This window comes from Salvelinus alpinus, chromosome 31, assembly GCF_045679555.1.
Source record: "Salvelinus alpinus chromosome 31, SLU_Salpinus.1, whole genome shotgun sequence".
NCBI classification, from domain to species: Eukaryota; Metazoa; Chordata; class Actinopteri; order Salmoniformes; family Salmonidae; genus Salvelinus; species Salvelinus alpinus.
The window spans coordinates 8,955,959-8,972,430 of NC_092116.1; the positions used below are offsets into that span (position 1 = coordinate 8,955,959).

The following is a 16,472-nucleotide window of genomic DNA, read 5'->3' on the forward strand; positions in this document are numbered from 1 at the left end:
GTACATTAGTGAAAGCAATAAAAAGTCCAGTGTTGCAAAATTCCAGTAACTTTCCCAAAATTCTCAGGTTTTCCAGAAATCCTGGTTGGAAGATTCCTGGAATCAGGAAGGAAGAAGCCGGAAAGCTGGGAGTCTTACAACTGGAAAACCTAGGAATTATGGGAAAGTTACAGACATTTTGCAATCCCTTAGAAAGACAGACTAAAACAAGAAAGACAAAACAGGCAGAATTACACACAAACGCCACCGAATGACCTCTCACTACAGACACAACAATCAGAACTACACACAAACAAGTCAGAATTACTCTGACACAGATGCCACAAGCTTCCCAGAAGGGCATAGACAAAGCAGCTACCATGCAAGCACAGGTCAGGGAGACAAACTAAATGACATAGATGTATGTAGTGTTAGGGGAAGTTGGGGAAGAAGAGGCATGGAGTGGCAACTGAATTTGAGATCACAAACGTGTAAAAAGACAGATGATGTGATTCCAGGTTTAACATTTATTAGATCTAATCAAGCACAGATACAGAATGAATTGTCATGATCATCTACAACAGGCATCTACAGAGAGAGAGGATAATTCCAGACAGTGTGACACGCAATTCAACAACGATACCGTTCATTTCAAAAGGACCTCTATCATTACTGTTTTTTTCATCAAGGACTCTATAATTATCAACATATTGTGAAGAAACTGGTTCAGTTTTCCTTTTATGTATTACCAGAAAAAAATCTGAGCAAAATTGTTGAATTGCATTGCATTAGAGGATGGGATGGAAGTAAATACAGCTTTTCGATTAAAAAAGTACAGGCAGGTTGAACAATCATGATCATCTTTATAAAAAATAGAAAATAAAAAATCATAACGCTTTGGTTACGTTTTATCTTGTCTGTAACTATGTTTTGGGTTTAGGACCTTACTCCAATTATACATTCATAATGCCAGCATTGAGCATTTTATTAACATGAAAGGCTGTGACTCATTGAAATCTATTCCAGGTTCTCTATTTGAATCAATCAAACAATTCACACTTGCATGGTAATTGTAGCTCACTACAATTGGTTGCTGTCAAATTATAGTATGTCTATTTTTCATGTATTGTAATGACAACTGTCATGTTGAGTATTACAGCATTACAGTAAGTAGGCATTATGAAACAAGTTTTTATTCACCTGCATCCTCATATAACCTCTGTGGTACAACAATATGAACCTTTCTAAGGTTTACTATCACCTCAAGTCTCAGTTAAGTTGTAAAACCCATCAGTTCAGTGGTGTGTGAATATAAATGTCATTCATTTCAAATATATACATCACTATTTACAATTGAGCTGAACTTACTATTGAAAGTGACCACATAAACAATGCTATCTATGTTCATTAGAAAATATTCAAAGGAGTAAAAATGACTGGGGTACTACTGAGAGAGAATACATTTTCAGTTGTAAATAAAGTGCATTGAAGTCAGTATAAAAGGAGTTGTCGTTGGTCAGGTCACCCTCAGACACACACACAATCACACACTCTCTGTCTCTCACACACACACAAACACATACACGCACACACACACCAACACACTTATGCATAGTCACACTGTGGAAATACCTGAGCTTGACTGGCCATTCCCACCACCATCATGGAAGGAGTGGGCGCAGGGTGAAGGAGGGATGAAGTTTCCCTCGGGCAGGCTGCCCTCGTGGGACAGCAGCGCAGGGGCCAACAAGGTGCTATTGGGGCTGGTGATGTCTCCCTCGCCCACCAGGGTCAGGTCAGCGTGGGTGTCTTCCTCCAGCGTCCTGAGGGCCGGGCCTCTAGACTCCGAGGGGCGGGGGATGGGTGAGAGGGCGGCGCTGAAGGGGGGGACGGGGCGGCGGGGTGGGGGCAGTAGTGCCCGGCGCCCCGCAGCAGAATGGGAATGTCCGTTGCTGCTGAGGGAGGAGTCCAGGCTCTCAGAGCGCAGGCTGGCGTTGAGGGGGCCGCGGGCGGGGGCACCGCCAACCCCGTTCTCCCTACCAGGCCCCTGGCCCTGTTTGACGGAGGTGGGGGTGGAGCAGGCCATGTCTAGGGAGGCAGTGGAGGGGGAGCCGGAGGTTAACCGCAAGAAGTCAGGTAACTCCAGGTCCTCTTTGTTCAGGAGGCCTCTCTGGTCATTTCTCCGGTTGCTCTGCGCCCGGCTCAGGAGCTCAAAGAATTCTAAAGAGAGAGAAAGCAGTAGAGTTACTTCATAATCATAAAACTAGGGTTGTAGGCCGTGACGGGGAGAACCATGGGGCGGAGCACAATTGACCCAGTGTCGCCCGGGTTAGGGGAGGGTTTGGCCGGCAGGGATGTCCTTGTCCCATCGCACACTAGCGACTCCTGTGGCGGGCCGGGCGCAGTGCACACTGACACGGTAGCCAGGTGTACGTGTTTCCTCCGACACATTGGTGCGGCTGGCTTCCGGGTTAAGTGTGCATTGTGTCAAGAAGCAGTGCGGCTTGGTTGGGTTGTGTTTCGGAGGACGCACGGCTCTCGACCTTCGCCTCTCCCAAGTCCGTAAGGGAGTTGCAGCGATGAGACAAGACTGTAACTACCAATTGGATACCACGAAATTGGGGAGAAAAAAGGGGTATAAAAAAAAGGGAAGAAATAAATATATAATAATACGGTTGCAAAATTCCGGTAACTTTCCCAAAAAATGTTTTCCAGAAAGGAAAGTTACCATCATTTTGCAACCCTATCTAAAACCCTCCCAAAAAACGAGAAAAGATGTCAAATAAAAAGGGAATTAGATAATTTAACATGCACAGTACACAGTCCCAAGCTGCACTGACAGATAACCATGAAGGTTGAAGGCTTCTTTCACAGCTGGTGTTAGTGACGCGGCGAAGCAAAGCTCAGAGAAGCAACAGAACGTTAGAAAGAGAGGGGGATTTACCTTCAGCTTCATCTATATTAATCTTTTTCGGCTTTCTCTTTTCCGCAGGGAGCGACGGATCTGGTCCGCTTGCCTTTCCTGACGACCTGTCATCTCCCTGCAGACGCAACAATAACAACGCACTCCATTAAGGGGGTGAGGGAGGAGGTTGTGCATGCCCTGTACTAACACCACTACAACACATCCTGGGCAGATTGACTTAAGTGTTCGCACCTGTGCCCCTGTTATTAACTATAGGAAACACAAAAAACAACCATAAAACACGAGCGTGTGGTTTCTTTGATGCTTGTTGTTTCTTTTTACGCTTCTTTTGTGCTTAGTAAATCAGATGAATGTAATATCCCTAGGAGACAAGGTCGGATCGCAACTACAAAGGTGACCTGGAGGCTGAACTATAAAGTGGGAGGTCAGCCAGTGTTCAAGTCAGCTACAGCCAGCATTTAAGGAAGAAACAACATGACAAAGAGCCAGGAACAAAGTAGAGTAGAGCACTTGAGCAATTATTATGTGACATTAAATTGTTAAGAAGCAGCATAGCAGGGGAGTTACAGCACACGTAGAAATTCAAGGATACTTGAGAAAGTGAAAACGGGGATAAAAGGAGGAGGATGATGGTGGTCTCCTTACTGTTGCAGAAAGACTCTTGGTGGTCAATGATGGCAGATGTGCTTTCAAGGAGCCTGACTTGGACTTAGAGTCTATAGAGAGAAAAAAAACAACAGTGAGGTAAATAGGAGCCAATGAACCATCCCACATGTCCTCCATCACTCTGATATCTTTGTTTATCACTGGAAGTCAGTGGGGACAAAACAGGACATTGATTACAAGAGCTGTTTGAATTCCTGGAAACAGACAGGCTGAAGTGCCAGTCCAACATTGGAGGAATTGGATTGGATTTCTCAAGCCACTATCTTGGTGGCTGTTTGGGGGGTTTGAGTGTCAGTGCTGTATAGCCAACTAATGTTTGTTCGTTTGTCATGCCAAATCAATGACCATAGGACTTGGCAAGACAAACAGATCTGGGATCAGGCTAGGTTACTGTAGGCGTTATCTCTGAGATGGAATGTTGGCTTACTTCATTATCTGTCTCTCATCTGCGTTTTAGTGCATGTTTTGGTGTTCGGTGTGATGGGCTGTCTTACCTTTCCCTGAGGCAACAGGGTCTGCTCTCTCCAATACCACACGCAGGCCGTCCAGACTGGATATGGGCGCCCCCAGGTCTAGGGGCTCCGTTTCTCCACTCTGTCAAAACACAACACAAAGTTTTAGCAGTCGTCATGCTCATAGGGGGCACATGGCACGTCAGATTTGTCCTGTTTATATACACTATATATACAAAAGTATGTGGACACCCGTTCAAATTAGACTCTGGAGCAGTGGAAACGCGTTCTCTGAAGTGATGAATCACGCTTCACCGTCGGGCAGTCCAACGGACTAATCTGGGTTTGGCGGATGCCAGGAGAATGCTACTTGCCCCAATGCATAGTGCCAACTTTAAAGTTGGAATAATGGTATGGGGCTGTTTTTCATGGTTTGGGCTAGGCCCCTTAGTTCCAGTGAAGGGAAATCTTAAAGCTACAGCATACAATGACATTCTAGACGATTCTATGCTTTCAACTTTGCGGCAAAAGTTTGTGGAAGGCCCTTTCCTGTTTCAGCATGACAATGCCCCCATAACACAAAGTGAGGTCCATACAGAAATGGTTTGTCAAAATTGATGTGGAAGAACTTGACTGGCCTGCACAGAGCCCTGACCTCAACCCCACCGGACACCTTTGGGATAAATTGGAACGGCCACTGCGAGCCAGGCCTAATCCCCCAGCATCAGTGCCCAACCTCACTAATGCTCTTGTGGCTAAATAGAAGCAAGTCCCGGCAGCAATGTTCCAACATCTAGTGGAAAGTCTTCTCGGTAGAGTGGAGGCTGTTATAACAGCAAAAGGGGGACCAACTCCATATTAATGCCAATGAAATGAAATGTCTACATACATTTAGTCATGTAGTGTATATATTATTTTTTTTTTTTCTCTGTAATACTACTAGCCACAGCAAATTTATGGTGTTGACTTTAGCTAGCCCAAATAGGTTCACAATCTCCCAACCTCATAACTAGCTACCAAGAAGCCATTTCAGGCTATCAATCAAGTTCGAGTATCTAGCATGTCTATCTTAGCTGGCATACCTGCTGGCAAGGTTGGTAGACTTTAGAAAAGCAAGCAATATCTAAATGTACTCACATTCCTTTCTATCTTTTACCCAGATTTGAGCAGAGAAGCATATTTAGTTCCTTTAAAAAAAATTACCAGCAGTCAGGATGATAGAGACAGCTGAAGAGGTATGCTTAGCTATGCAGAAAAATATACATATTTTTTACATAGAATTAAGCATAATGATTATGGCTCTAGATTGCAGGAAAAAGCTGCCCGCATTCGGACTACCCCCCAGCTATCCTCACATACTAGGTGCATGACGTTCCTGTGTTTTAGCATGTTAGTTTGAATGCATTTTAGCCTATTGGCATGTTTCCATCGATTTCGTCACATGACCATGATGACATACTGACATGTCAGACAGACAAGTTGCTACTTTAGCGTATCGTCACAACTTCTGTGTACTTTCATTAACTATGTAAGATATGGACGCCTTCGCTCCATTTAGAATGTGGCTTTCAGCTTACTGTGTAATCAGTAGCAAATTTAGGTATAGGCGACACGGGCAGCCGCTAGGGGCGGCACGGGACGCCCACACTATTTTTGGGGGAATGGTGACATTTGCGCAATCGGTTTTCTATCGCTCATTTGCACGTCACGTCAATGATATCATGTCACCGTGTGGGACTGTGGGTCAATTAACCTTGACCCAAGTCAAGGCGCCCTGATGGCGCCCTGATTCTAGTTTGTGAGCTAGGCAGGCTACTGCCTGGGAAGATCTCCCTTCAGAAGTACGAGATGGGGAGGGGGCGGGGGTAGGCTGACCTCAGGTCTCCCCACTGGAGCCCGAGGTAGGGGGAGCGGGGGAATCTATCAAATAGCACACCTCTAACTTTGAACAGTACTAATGCAATTAGTAAAATCAGTCACACTACGAAATGCTACCAAATGAACCACAATTCATTCATAATACTGTGAACATATAGTTTCACAGACGTATTATTGCATTTTTTCTGGTTTGTGCGAAATCATTAAGAATAATATAAAACCAGTCTGCACACCACCAAGGTGAATTGGTTTAGTCTTGACTCTTAGTTGACAGTGTTGAGGGATGGGTAATGTATTGATGCTCGAGTGCCAAATCAACACAAATTTGTTTCTATGTGTCTTTGTTACTTCTTTTTGATATTTATGAGTCTTATTTTTGTATATATTTATATAGTTTTAAATGTTATGATTGAAAAATTACAGTCAGTGCAGAATGTTTATTTTTTATTTTTGGGCGGGGGGAGTTCGACCAGGGAGCCATACAAGCTAGAACCGCCATTGTGTGTAATAGTAGGGTAATGCTTGGAAAACCACCACAGGACCAAAATAAACCAACTAACTGGCAAGGATTTGGACGAGAAGGGAGTCTCTCTACTCCCCTTCGCCCTGCATGTTTTAGGAGTGTCGTCATTCATAATTATAGCCCTCTCTCTTTGTATCTTCAGAGGCCAGTTGAGTCAGAATGAGTCAACTACCCAGCAACATTTGAAGAGGATGCGGTTCCTTCCCTCTTCCAAGCCAATGAGACTCCACCCAGTGACATTGTCATCTTTTACATGCTCTACAGAAGATTGGTTGGACACACAGCTGCAAACAGAAAATATTGAGGCGACCCAGCCAGTCACCGACATACTATTTTGGCCACCAGATCCTTGAGGTGGAGGCCGTATTTCGCCACGACGGGACGCAGGACTTCGGTGACAGGTTTGGTGGGTTTGGCCTTCAATCCCACGGAGCGATTAATGGGTACCAGGTCCAACCTAAAAATAGAGGGAAAATAAATATGCAGATACTTTCTGAAACACGATCATATGATTTTCTTCAGATTCTACTGGGAGGAATGCAGGTGCAAAGAGTTATTTTAAAGTTCACATTGTTGAATAAAAAGGGGGGAATGCGAGAGAGAAATAGAGAGAGATATGGAGACATAAAGGTATAGGGAGGTAGAGATGCATATTTTACCTGAAGAGGGTGCGCTTTTCCATTCTGAGGTCCCGTGCGCTGAGGGTCATGCAGTCTTGGTCCAGCACCAAAGGCTAAAAAGAATAAAAACAACATGAAAACCTACTTACAAAGCCATGAAGCGATGCCTTACTAAAACAATAATGTATGCCATTAAGCAGACGCTTTTATCCAAAGTACATGATGTATTAAGTGGAACTAACCACTTAATACATCCATGAATCTGTCACGTTCCTGACCTGTTTTCTGTTAGTTTTTGTATGTGTTAGTTGGTCAGGACGTGAGTGTGGGTGGGCAGTCTATGTTTTCTGTTTCTATGTTGGTTTATGGGTACCTAATATGGTTCTCAATTAGAGGCAGGTGGTTTTCATCTCCTCTGATTGAGAATCATATTAAGGTAGGTGTTTTCACATGGTTTGTTGTGGGTGGTTGTCTCCTGTGTCTGTGTCTATGTTGCACCATACGGGACTGTTTTCGGTTTGTTTGTTCGTTTCGTTTTATGTAGTCATTTTTCCTGTTCGTGCGTTCTTCGTGTTACATGTAAGTTCTTACGTTCAGGTCTGTCTACATTCGTTTTGTTGCGTTGTATTTAGACATAATGAATTTATTTAAGTGTAGACGAAAAACACGAACTTCACTTGTCTACTCCGTTTTGTTGTTTTGTAAGTATTCAAGTGAAGTTCGTGTTTTAAAGCAAATACAACGAGTGCTGACATGCAACTACACATAGGCAACTACCCACACAGACAGGTGGGAAAAGGCAACCTAAGTATGGTTCTCAATCAGAGACAACGATAGACAGCTGCCTCTGATTGAGAACCACACCCGGCCAAACACACAGAAATACAAATCATAGAAAAAAGAACATAGAATGCCCACCCAAATCACACCCTGACCAAACCAAAATTGAGACATAAAAAGCTCTCCACGGGCAGGGCGTGACCACTGTAGAAATGATTGTTGAAAACTAGTCTAGGCTGGAACTGTTGCTGTTAAAATACAATAATATTTTGTATTCTTAACTGGAATAAACTGATTGAAGCAAGATGCCTTTTTTAGGCAAACACTCACACATTTCTGGGTTGTTCATCTACAGCAGGAAGCGATCAACTGCCTGACTGAGAAAGCAGTAGATGTTCTGTTCCAGTTTGGCACCACATACCTATGCGAGTCAGGTTTCTCAACGCTGACATACTTAAAAAACAAGTACAGAAACAGTTTCAAGGCTGAGCATGACCTCAGTGTTGTACTGTCAAAAAGAATAGACATGCTTGTTGAGAACTTCAACCAGCCACACACCTCTCATTAGGACTGTTTGTGTGTGTTTTATGGTCTACATCTGTGTGATGTGATCAGTTTATTCCAGTTCAGAATAAAAAATATGTATTGTATTTTAACAGCAACAGTTCCAACATAGACTTTCTATCAACAATCATTTCTACAGTAATAGGCCTGATCATTTTTCATCTGTACTGTTACTTAGGGTTGCACTATCAAAAAGTCTGTGTGTGTGTGTTCTGTTATTCATCTGTGTGATGTGATTAATCAGTTTATTCCAGTTCAGAATGAGAATTCCAATTCAGTCAATTCCAATTCAGAATGAAAATTATTTATTGTATTTTAACAGCAACAGTTCCAACCTAGACAGATATGTAAGAGTGTTTTAATGGGGGAAAATAAACATGAATATATATTTAGATGGATATTTCATTTCATTGTTATTTGTTTTTGTCTATATTGCATTTGTTTTAGGCATAAGGGCAATGAAATGTACCGATATTTATGTATAGTTGCATATTTTCCTAAGCTTGGGTCCAAGGAAAAACACTACATCCACATTGAGATGCACAGTAAGGGAAACAGTAACTGTGCTGGTAACCATGGTGAGTTTGACTCACCTTCTCTCCTCCCACCAGGAAGAGGTCTACGGCAGCCATGTTGATGCGGAGGCTCTGACAGAGGTCCCGGAGAACCTCCCTGATGGTGGCCCCCGGCCGCAGGGTCACAGAGGAACACGAGCCGTCCGGCAGGGTCATGCTGCAGATCTTGGAGCACTCCCTTACCCTCTCCCACACCGGCACCGAGTGACGATTGTCCCCCTGCACGGGAATACCATGACAAACCATAGTCGGAGATGGTGGAACTCAACGGAAGCAAGAGAGAATACCAAGAGACAAAACTACAACCACAACGGTGTCTCTATGTTTTGTATGTAGTGTTTGATGTTCGCCCTGCCTGCAAACCAAATTTCCCTGTGGGATAATAAAAACAAAATTGAACGTCTGAACCTTGAAATTAATCCCCTTCAACTCATGTAGCATACAGTATAACACCTGTAACCATCCAGACAACGGTATACCCAAATCCCTTGACAAGCAGAATTTCTGCAAACATGCCACAAAACTAACAGTGTCGGGATCTGTTTAACAGATGCTTCTACTACAGAACTATCTTAGTTCCATGTTGCCATGGTGACTTGGCCTGGCCTTGCAGCAGGATCTTACCTCGGTCTTGCTCGTTGAACAGGAAGTGGCCAGCTCCAGACTAGCACCCGAGGACAAGGAACCCTGTGATTCCCTCCGACCGTTGCTGCCCCAGGAATCTACCCAACAGAGGAAGGACAGGGAGGCCACAGTTAGGATACAACTCATTCCACAATTATTATCCATGCATCATCACACACACATAAAACTCACTGACTTGTAAACTTGAAATATTGTTAATCGTCAGGTATCCTATGGAAAGGCCACAGGTGGAATGTATATGTTTGCGGTCACTGACAAGGGTGGAGAGCTGTAGATTAGTGAGGAATGGTGGCTGAGGTCAGGTCAGGTCACATCAAGGGAGAAGGAACAGTTTATTACCAACATCACTGAACTTCCTGCCTATCAATAACAAATGTAAAGCACACAATGCAGTGCTATGTATTGCCCGACTAAAGAACTACCACCATAATGCATGACAGAAAGCTTTATGTCAATATTGAAATCCTACACAAGAAGTTCCCTCACGGGAGAAAAGGTATTTGAATTGAATACATAGGATTAACTCCTTGTGACTTATTCTATGACTGAGAGTTGCTCACCAATGTTGATTTCTCCAATGTCCTTTTTCTTGGGTCCCTTCCCGAAGCTCCGGTTCCGGGACCAAGAGAAGAAGATGCCCCGTTTCTTATGCTCATCGTGCTCGTCTCCGGGGTCCTCGTTCAGTGACCTCCCTGACTTCTGATTCCTGGCCTCCTATTGTACAACAAAACAACCAGTTCAAACAACCTGTGTAACACCTGGGTCGATACATTAGTGCATACAGTAGAAAACCGTTTGCCATGGAAAACATCTAGCAGCGGAAAATATTTTCCAATGGAAAAATAGTTTCTTATTGGACAAGTTCAGGTAGTACCTCCCTGTTTTGGTCCGTTTTCTTCCGTTTGGTACCTTGTGAATACGACCCTGATGTTTTGAAGACTAACAAACCAACAAACACCTATACTGGCTACAACACAAAATGTGCATCTCACAGGCGAGTTACACAATCACCTAAGGTGGTTACTAAGACAATAGCAGATACCCTTTTGGCTGTTATGGTTACTATGGTACAAGGTGGGTACCTTATTCGGTGTGGAGTGGCCGGAGCTGGCACTGTGCTTGGAGGGAGCGGGGCTACAGGGGATCTGGTAAGGGTCGGGTAATGGTCGTCCCTCCACCTCGGCCAGCATACACTCCTGGTACAGGCCAGACTTGAGGAACCTGGAGTAGCTGTCAAACTTCATCAGGTTGAAGATCTACAGAAAAAATAGGGAGAGAAAATGATCTTGTCTTGTGAAGGGTCACAAATGGTTATGACAGGTGTTATGACAGGTGTTATGACATATGTCATAACAGCTATGATTCGGTCACGTTTGTAACATTGTACAGACCTAAAACAACATTGTAAAGGATTGAGAGTGTGTGTGTATGCTAGTTTGTGTTTGGCCCTGAAGCACAATAGCCCTTTTGGAAACAGGCAGATGGTTGAAAAAAACGACACTGAGCATAAAACATTTTGTACTGGAGTAAAACAGTAAAAGAACATTCACACATAGCACTGAATCATAACAATGTTCCAGCAGCACAGCCCTGCAGTTGTCACTGTGCTGCTCCTAGCTATGTGTGTGTGTTTTTGGTTTTACTATCTTTGTGGGGACTGTAAAACAAGGAAAATTCAGACAAGTGGGAACATTTTGCTGGTCCACTCAAGGAAAATAGTTATTTTAGGCTTGGGTTAGGGGTTAAGGTTAGGGTATAACATAACATATAGTAGGCAGTTGGTCCTCTCACCTGTAACTGCTGAGCCTTGAACATGTTTGGACATGGGGAGGTGAGGACATCATCGGCCAGTTGGGCCTGACTGTCGATGTTGACCGGCGTGGTGGCCTTACTGGACAGGAAGCTGTTGTAGATCTCCCCCGCCCTCTGGGATAACTGGGGAGGAGAGGAAGAGGTTTTATAAACACACACAACCATGACATAACCCAATGATATAAAGGGGAATGGTTTTTAACTTTAAGCCATGATCAACCCTCACAATGGAGGGCTTTTTCTATCCAGTCCACGACATCTAAAACCTATATGGACTTCTGTCTGAACTGGACTATATAGGAAAGTATAGTTTGGTCTTGGTGTTGAGTAAGGGGAATAAGCTTACCTGCTTTTTGTCTGTTGCAGGTACCTGACTGAAGTATTCACAGGCCTGCCAGAACAAGATATTCTCCTCACTGAATTCCTTTTTGAGGAATTCCTGCAGAGACACACGCCACAGCTTTAGCACACTTGCAATAAGCCTGGTAAATGTTCTGGTCGTGTTGATTGGCTATAACTATTGCTTCTATTCCACAGAAGATAATGTTTTCATGTCTAATAAGCTTCCTATTGATTTAATCCAACAGAATGGAGAATGAGAGAGTTAACCGTAACATTTCATAACTTGCTAACTAAAACTCAATTTCCCAGTTGTTGATTAGCTGTAAAGCGTACTGCTAATTCTATCCCACAGAACACGGTTGGACGTCTGAGGTAGACGAGTATTGATTTCATCTAACAAATTGAGAATGAGAGAGATAATTAACTGTTCATTTCGTTGAATTTCAGATCACATAACTAAACTAAAAGTCCCAGTGAACTAAAATGTGTTCTTTACTGTACGTACTGAGAAGTAGCAGACGCCAATGGGGTCCTGGAGCAGGCGCTCGAAGCAGGCAGCCCAGCTGGCCACCCGGCGCTCTGACAGCCTCTTGTGGCTGCCGGCGCCGGGCAGACTGCTGTTGCTGTTCAGACTGCTCTGGCTGCAGCAGCCCTGGAGCTGCACACCACCACCATAGTCTGGAGAGAGAGGAAAGGGGTAGAAAAAGTGGTTAGGATGTGTACCAAACTCACTAAAAGAGGCAATAATAAATCCTCTCCTGAAAAAGACAAACCATGACCCGGAACATTTAAAAAACTAAATCGGCCTATATCAAATTTCCCATTCCTCTCATTTAAAACAAAAAAGCTGTTGCTCTGCAACTCACTGCCTTCCTGAAGACGAATAATGTATACAAAAAACCCTAGTCTGGTTTTAGAGCCCATCATAGTACTGAGAACGCACTCGTTAAGGTGGTAAATGTAAGTTTCGGTATTCCTCAAGGTTCTGTTTTAGGACCACTATTGTTTTCATTATATACGCTACCTCTTGGTCATCCGGAAACACAATGTCAACTTCTATGCAGATGGCACACAGCTAGCTGTACATTTTAATAAAACACGGTGAAGCCCCGAAATTGCCTATCCTGGAAGCCTGTTTCAGACATAAGGAAGTGGACAGCGGCAAATGTTTTGCTTTTAAACACGGACAAAACAGAGATGCTAGTTCTAGGTACCAAGAAACAAAGAGATCTGCTGCTTTTGTCACTTCAAGATTAGACTACTGCAATGCTCTACTCTCCGGCTATCCGGATATAGCACTAAATAAACTTCAGCTAGTGCTAAATACGGCTGCTAGAATCTTGTCTAGAAGCAGAAAATTCAATCATATTACTACAGTGCTAGCCTCTGGCTTCCTGATTTCAAGGTTTTACTGCTAACCTACAAAGCATTACATGGACTTGCTACTGCCTATGTCTCTGATTTGGTCCTGCCGTACATACTTACACGTACGCTACGGTCACAAGAAGTAGGCCTCCTTATTGTTCCTAGAATATCTAAGCAAACAGCTGGAGGAAGGGCCTTCTCCTATAGAGCTCCATTTTTATGGAATGGTCTGTCAATCCATTTGAGTGATGCAATCTTTAGGTCTTTACTGCTAAGGTGAACGGCAAGGCACTGGAGTGACGAAACACCCTTGCTGTCTCTGCCTGGCCGGCTCCTCTCTCTCTCTCCACTGGGATTCTCTGCCTCTGATTCTATTACAGGGGCTGAGTCATTGGCTTGCTAGTGCTCTCCCATGCCGTCCCAATAATCTGGACTTAATTGCTATGAACTCTTATAATCTCCACTGGGCACAGCCAGAAGAGGACTGGCCACCCCTCTCTGAACCTGGTTCCTCTCTAGGTTTCTTCCTAGGATCCTGCCTTTCTATGGAGTTATTCCCAGCCACCACGCTTCTACATCTGCATTGCTTGCTGTTTGGGGCTTTAGGCTGGGTTTCTGTATAAGCACTTTGTGACATCTGCTGATGTAAAAGAGCTTCATAAATACATTTCATTGATTGATTGGTTAGGGGAAAAGGGGTTAGTGACAGTGACTGCTCTGACAACAACAGCCCTTATAGTGCTGCAACCCACCACCATTATATTGCACCCTGCCACCATCGTCTACAGCAGAGAGAGGTAATTCAGGGACACACACGGGGGGGACATGATCACTATACTCTAAAAGACGGTGGACGAGGCTATTACTCTAGATCTTTACAAACACCCAAAAGAAGGGAATAGCTTCGGAGCTGTGGAATCTAGACAACTAGGCCGATTTAAACAAGTACCTCTAAGGACTCACAGTTAGTACTTGCTATCATGGCACCAGATGGCAATTTCATGGCTGTAAGTCCCACCAATCAGAGAAAGCACAATAGCAAAAACACAAAAGGAAGACATGTTACCAAAATTGAGGAATTTGAAAAGCCTCTGTTGGGAGTTTCCTGAAAACACTACACTGAGAATGATCTAAGATTAATCCAAAGCCTCCAGCACCAAGGTATCTAATCACTGATAAGCATGCAGAAGCACAGGAGGAATTACAAATAGATGTAGTTTCAATTGAGGTTTATCAAGCAAAGTTTCTTCATGCTATTGCAAATATTACATGACACCGTGGACACCAAATCATGACTGTTCGTGACTGACTACTTTACAATGCTGTGAGTAATGTCAAGGCATGCAGTCTAACTATAGCATCTCATGCCTTTGTTAGCCAATTCACCCAGCTGAATCAGTACATGTGCCAACAGAGGCATAAAACAAGCTGATTTTACAGACCATTACATCTCCCATTCAAAGACGCAAGAGTCGTATTCCATTTTCTATCGCGGCAATCAATTTGTCCCAGACATTTGTTTATATTTTTATTTCAACTCTGCCAATTGACCTCGGTGACATTATATTTGGTTTGGAGTTGACAAGATATTTGGTTTGGAGTTAGCTGTATTAGATTCGGGTGTTGGGAATATTGTGTTTGCCAGCAGAGAGAAAATATGGGGCCTGTGTTACTTTGTTAATGAGTAACACAGGGTAAATAGCATAGGGTGTCTGAACCAAAACCTCAGAAAATGCGGTAAGCAGCGGCAACGCCGAAGCTCCATTGACCGTGGCGTTCAGCAAACATTATTAAACGTCTGTGAAATGGGGAACAGACAGCAAACACCAAAGGCCAAACCCTAAAACCCCTGCACAAGCGCCTCTTGTTAAAGTCGTAAATAAATAGGTTGACATCATATTCTGTGTGCCTGTTCTATTCAATAACTTCCGAATTGCGTGTGGTGGAAAGTGTAATAAAAAAGAAACTGGAAACATAGAAAGTCACATTCTAAACAAATGCACACAAAAGTGACCATTATTGTTCTACAAAAGGGTCTACACTCTTAGAAAAAAGGTGCTATCTAGAACCAAAATCGGTTCTTTGGCTGTCCCCATAGGATAACCACTCTTAGTTCCAGGTAGAACCCTTTTGGGTTCCATGTAGAACCCTTTCCACATGGAACCCAAAAGAGTTCTACCTGGAACTAAGAGCCGCAGAACCCTTCTTGGAACCCTTTTTTGTACGTGTGTATGGCGGGACAAAATGCCCTAATTGGTCCGGGGCTTGTTTAGGAACTCTTAGTTGAACTGAACTTAAAACTAATTTTGTCAGTTAGTTACAGCTAGTACATACAGCTGCATGCAACAAATCTCTTTGCTGTGTTTTGATATCCCGGATAAAGTAGCTAAATGTCAGAATGGGTGTAATGAAAAGAAAAGATAAACGTACTCACCAGCATCTGAGGAAGCAGTCGACTGAAAGAGAACAAAGAGAGACATGAGTGAGAAGCTGCCCTCATGTCCTCCTCCTGCTCTGAGGCAATTAACAACTGGAGCCTGAGAAACAGTGTCTCTCCAGACATCCCACCAGTGTGAGTGTGTGTGTTACTGCAAGGGGAGGGCCCCTGTTCTCTAATCAGGGGCCATTAATGTAGGGATGTGGGTGGACCAAGGGCCTCTGCACACACAGCTGGTCACACCTCAAGATCATGGCCCTCCCCTCACCACACACATTCACCATCTACGACTCACACGTCTTGAACACACAAGAACATACTCAGACAAATAACGAGAAACACACACAGACAAACACACACACTCTCTTTCACACACACAGACACAAAGACTAAGAAGTAGCACAATCCCTCTCGCTGGTGTCGTGGTCAGATCAGAAGTCATTATGAGGAGCCACTTAAGAGGCTGTTGCTTGCAGTAATGGGCCACTTTTCTCATGCTAATTCAGGGGCTGGGTGGGCTATAAAAGTCTATACAAGGCTATAGGTCACAGAGTGAAGAGTCATTCCAACAAGCTTCTTTGGAAAGACTCAACAATTGCATTTCACCAAAGTGTTGGTATTTCACTGGCATATTTATTAGCGTGATGCTCTCACACAACCAATCCCTGACTTGCTTTTATATATTCACATGGCAAACAGAATTAGAAGACATTGCCGGAAGAAGAATGTCAGAAAGCCAGACATACCTGTTAACATCAGTTTAGATAGAAAATAAAGATTTAGAGCCAAAAAAATTACAATATTTTCACATGCCGCAAAGGAAATGAATGGAGCATCATTCTTTCCAAGAGCACTCTTTAAATCAGTATGTTGGAGGATTCATTAAGAAAGAGAGTCTGATGCCCGAC

General features: G+C 43.6%; 1 protein-coding gene across 3 annotated transcripts in view; it reads right to left on the bottom strand.

Annotated features, from left to right (window-relative positions):
- The window catches only part of LOC139561855 (regulator of G-protein signaling 12-like), a 65,893-nt gene that overhangs the window by 11,943 nt on the left and 37,478 nt on the right, over nucleotides 1–16,472 (bottom strand). For all 3 annotated transcript variants that reach the window (XM_071379178.1, XM_071379177.1, XM_071379176.1), the window contains exons 4-17: nucleotides 15,562–15,583; nucleotides 12,268–12,440; nucleotides 11,767–11,859; nucleotides 11,400–11,543; nucleotides 10,691–10,864; nucleotides 10,169–10,322; nucleotides 9,588–9,685; nucleotides 8,982–9,182; nucleotides 7,084–7,157; nucleotides 6,755–6,881; nucleotides 4,066–4,165; nucleotides 3,551–3,621; nucleotides 2,924–3,020; nucleotides 1,612–2,199 (exon numbers count right to left, since the gene is read on the bottom strand). In XM_071379178.1, coding sequence (XP_071235279.1) covers nucleotides 1,612–2,199; nucleotides 2,924–3,020; nucleotides 3,551–3,621; nucleotides 4,066–4,165; nucleotides 6,755–6,881; nucleotides 7,084–7,157; nucleotides 8,982–9,182; nucleotides 9,588–9,685; nucleotides 10,169–10,322; nucleotides 10,691–10,864; nucleotides 11,400–11,543; nucleotides 11,767–11,859; nucleotides 12,268–12,440; nucleotides 15,562–15,583 — 2,116 coding nt within the window. The remainder of the gene's footprint in view (nucleotides 1–1,611; nucleotides 2,200–2,923; nucleotides 3,021–3,550; nucleotides 3,622–4,065; nucleotides 4,166–6,754; nucleotides 6,882–7,083; nucleotides 7,158–8,981; nucleotides 9,183–9,587; nucleotides 9,686–10,168; nucleotides 10,323–10,690; nucleotides 10,865–11,399; nucleotides 11,544–11,766; nucleotides 11,860–12,267; nucleotides 12,441–15,561; nucleotides 15,584–16,472) is intronic.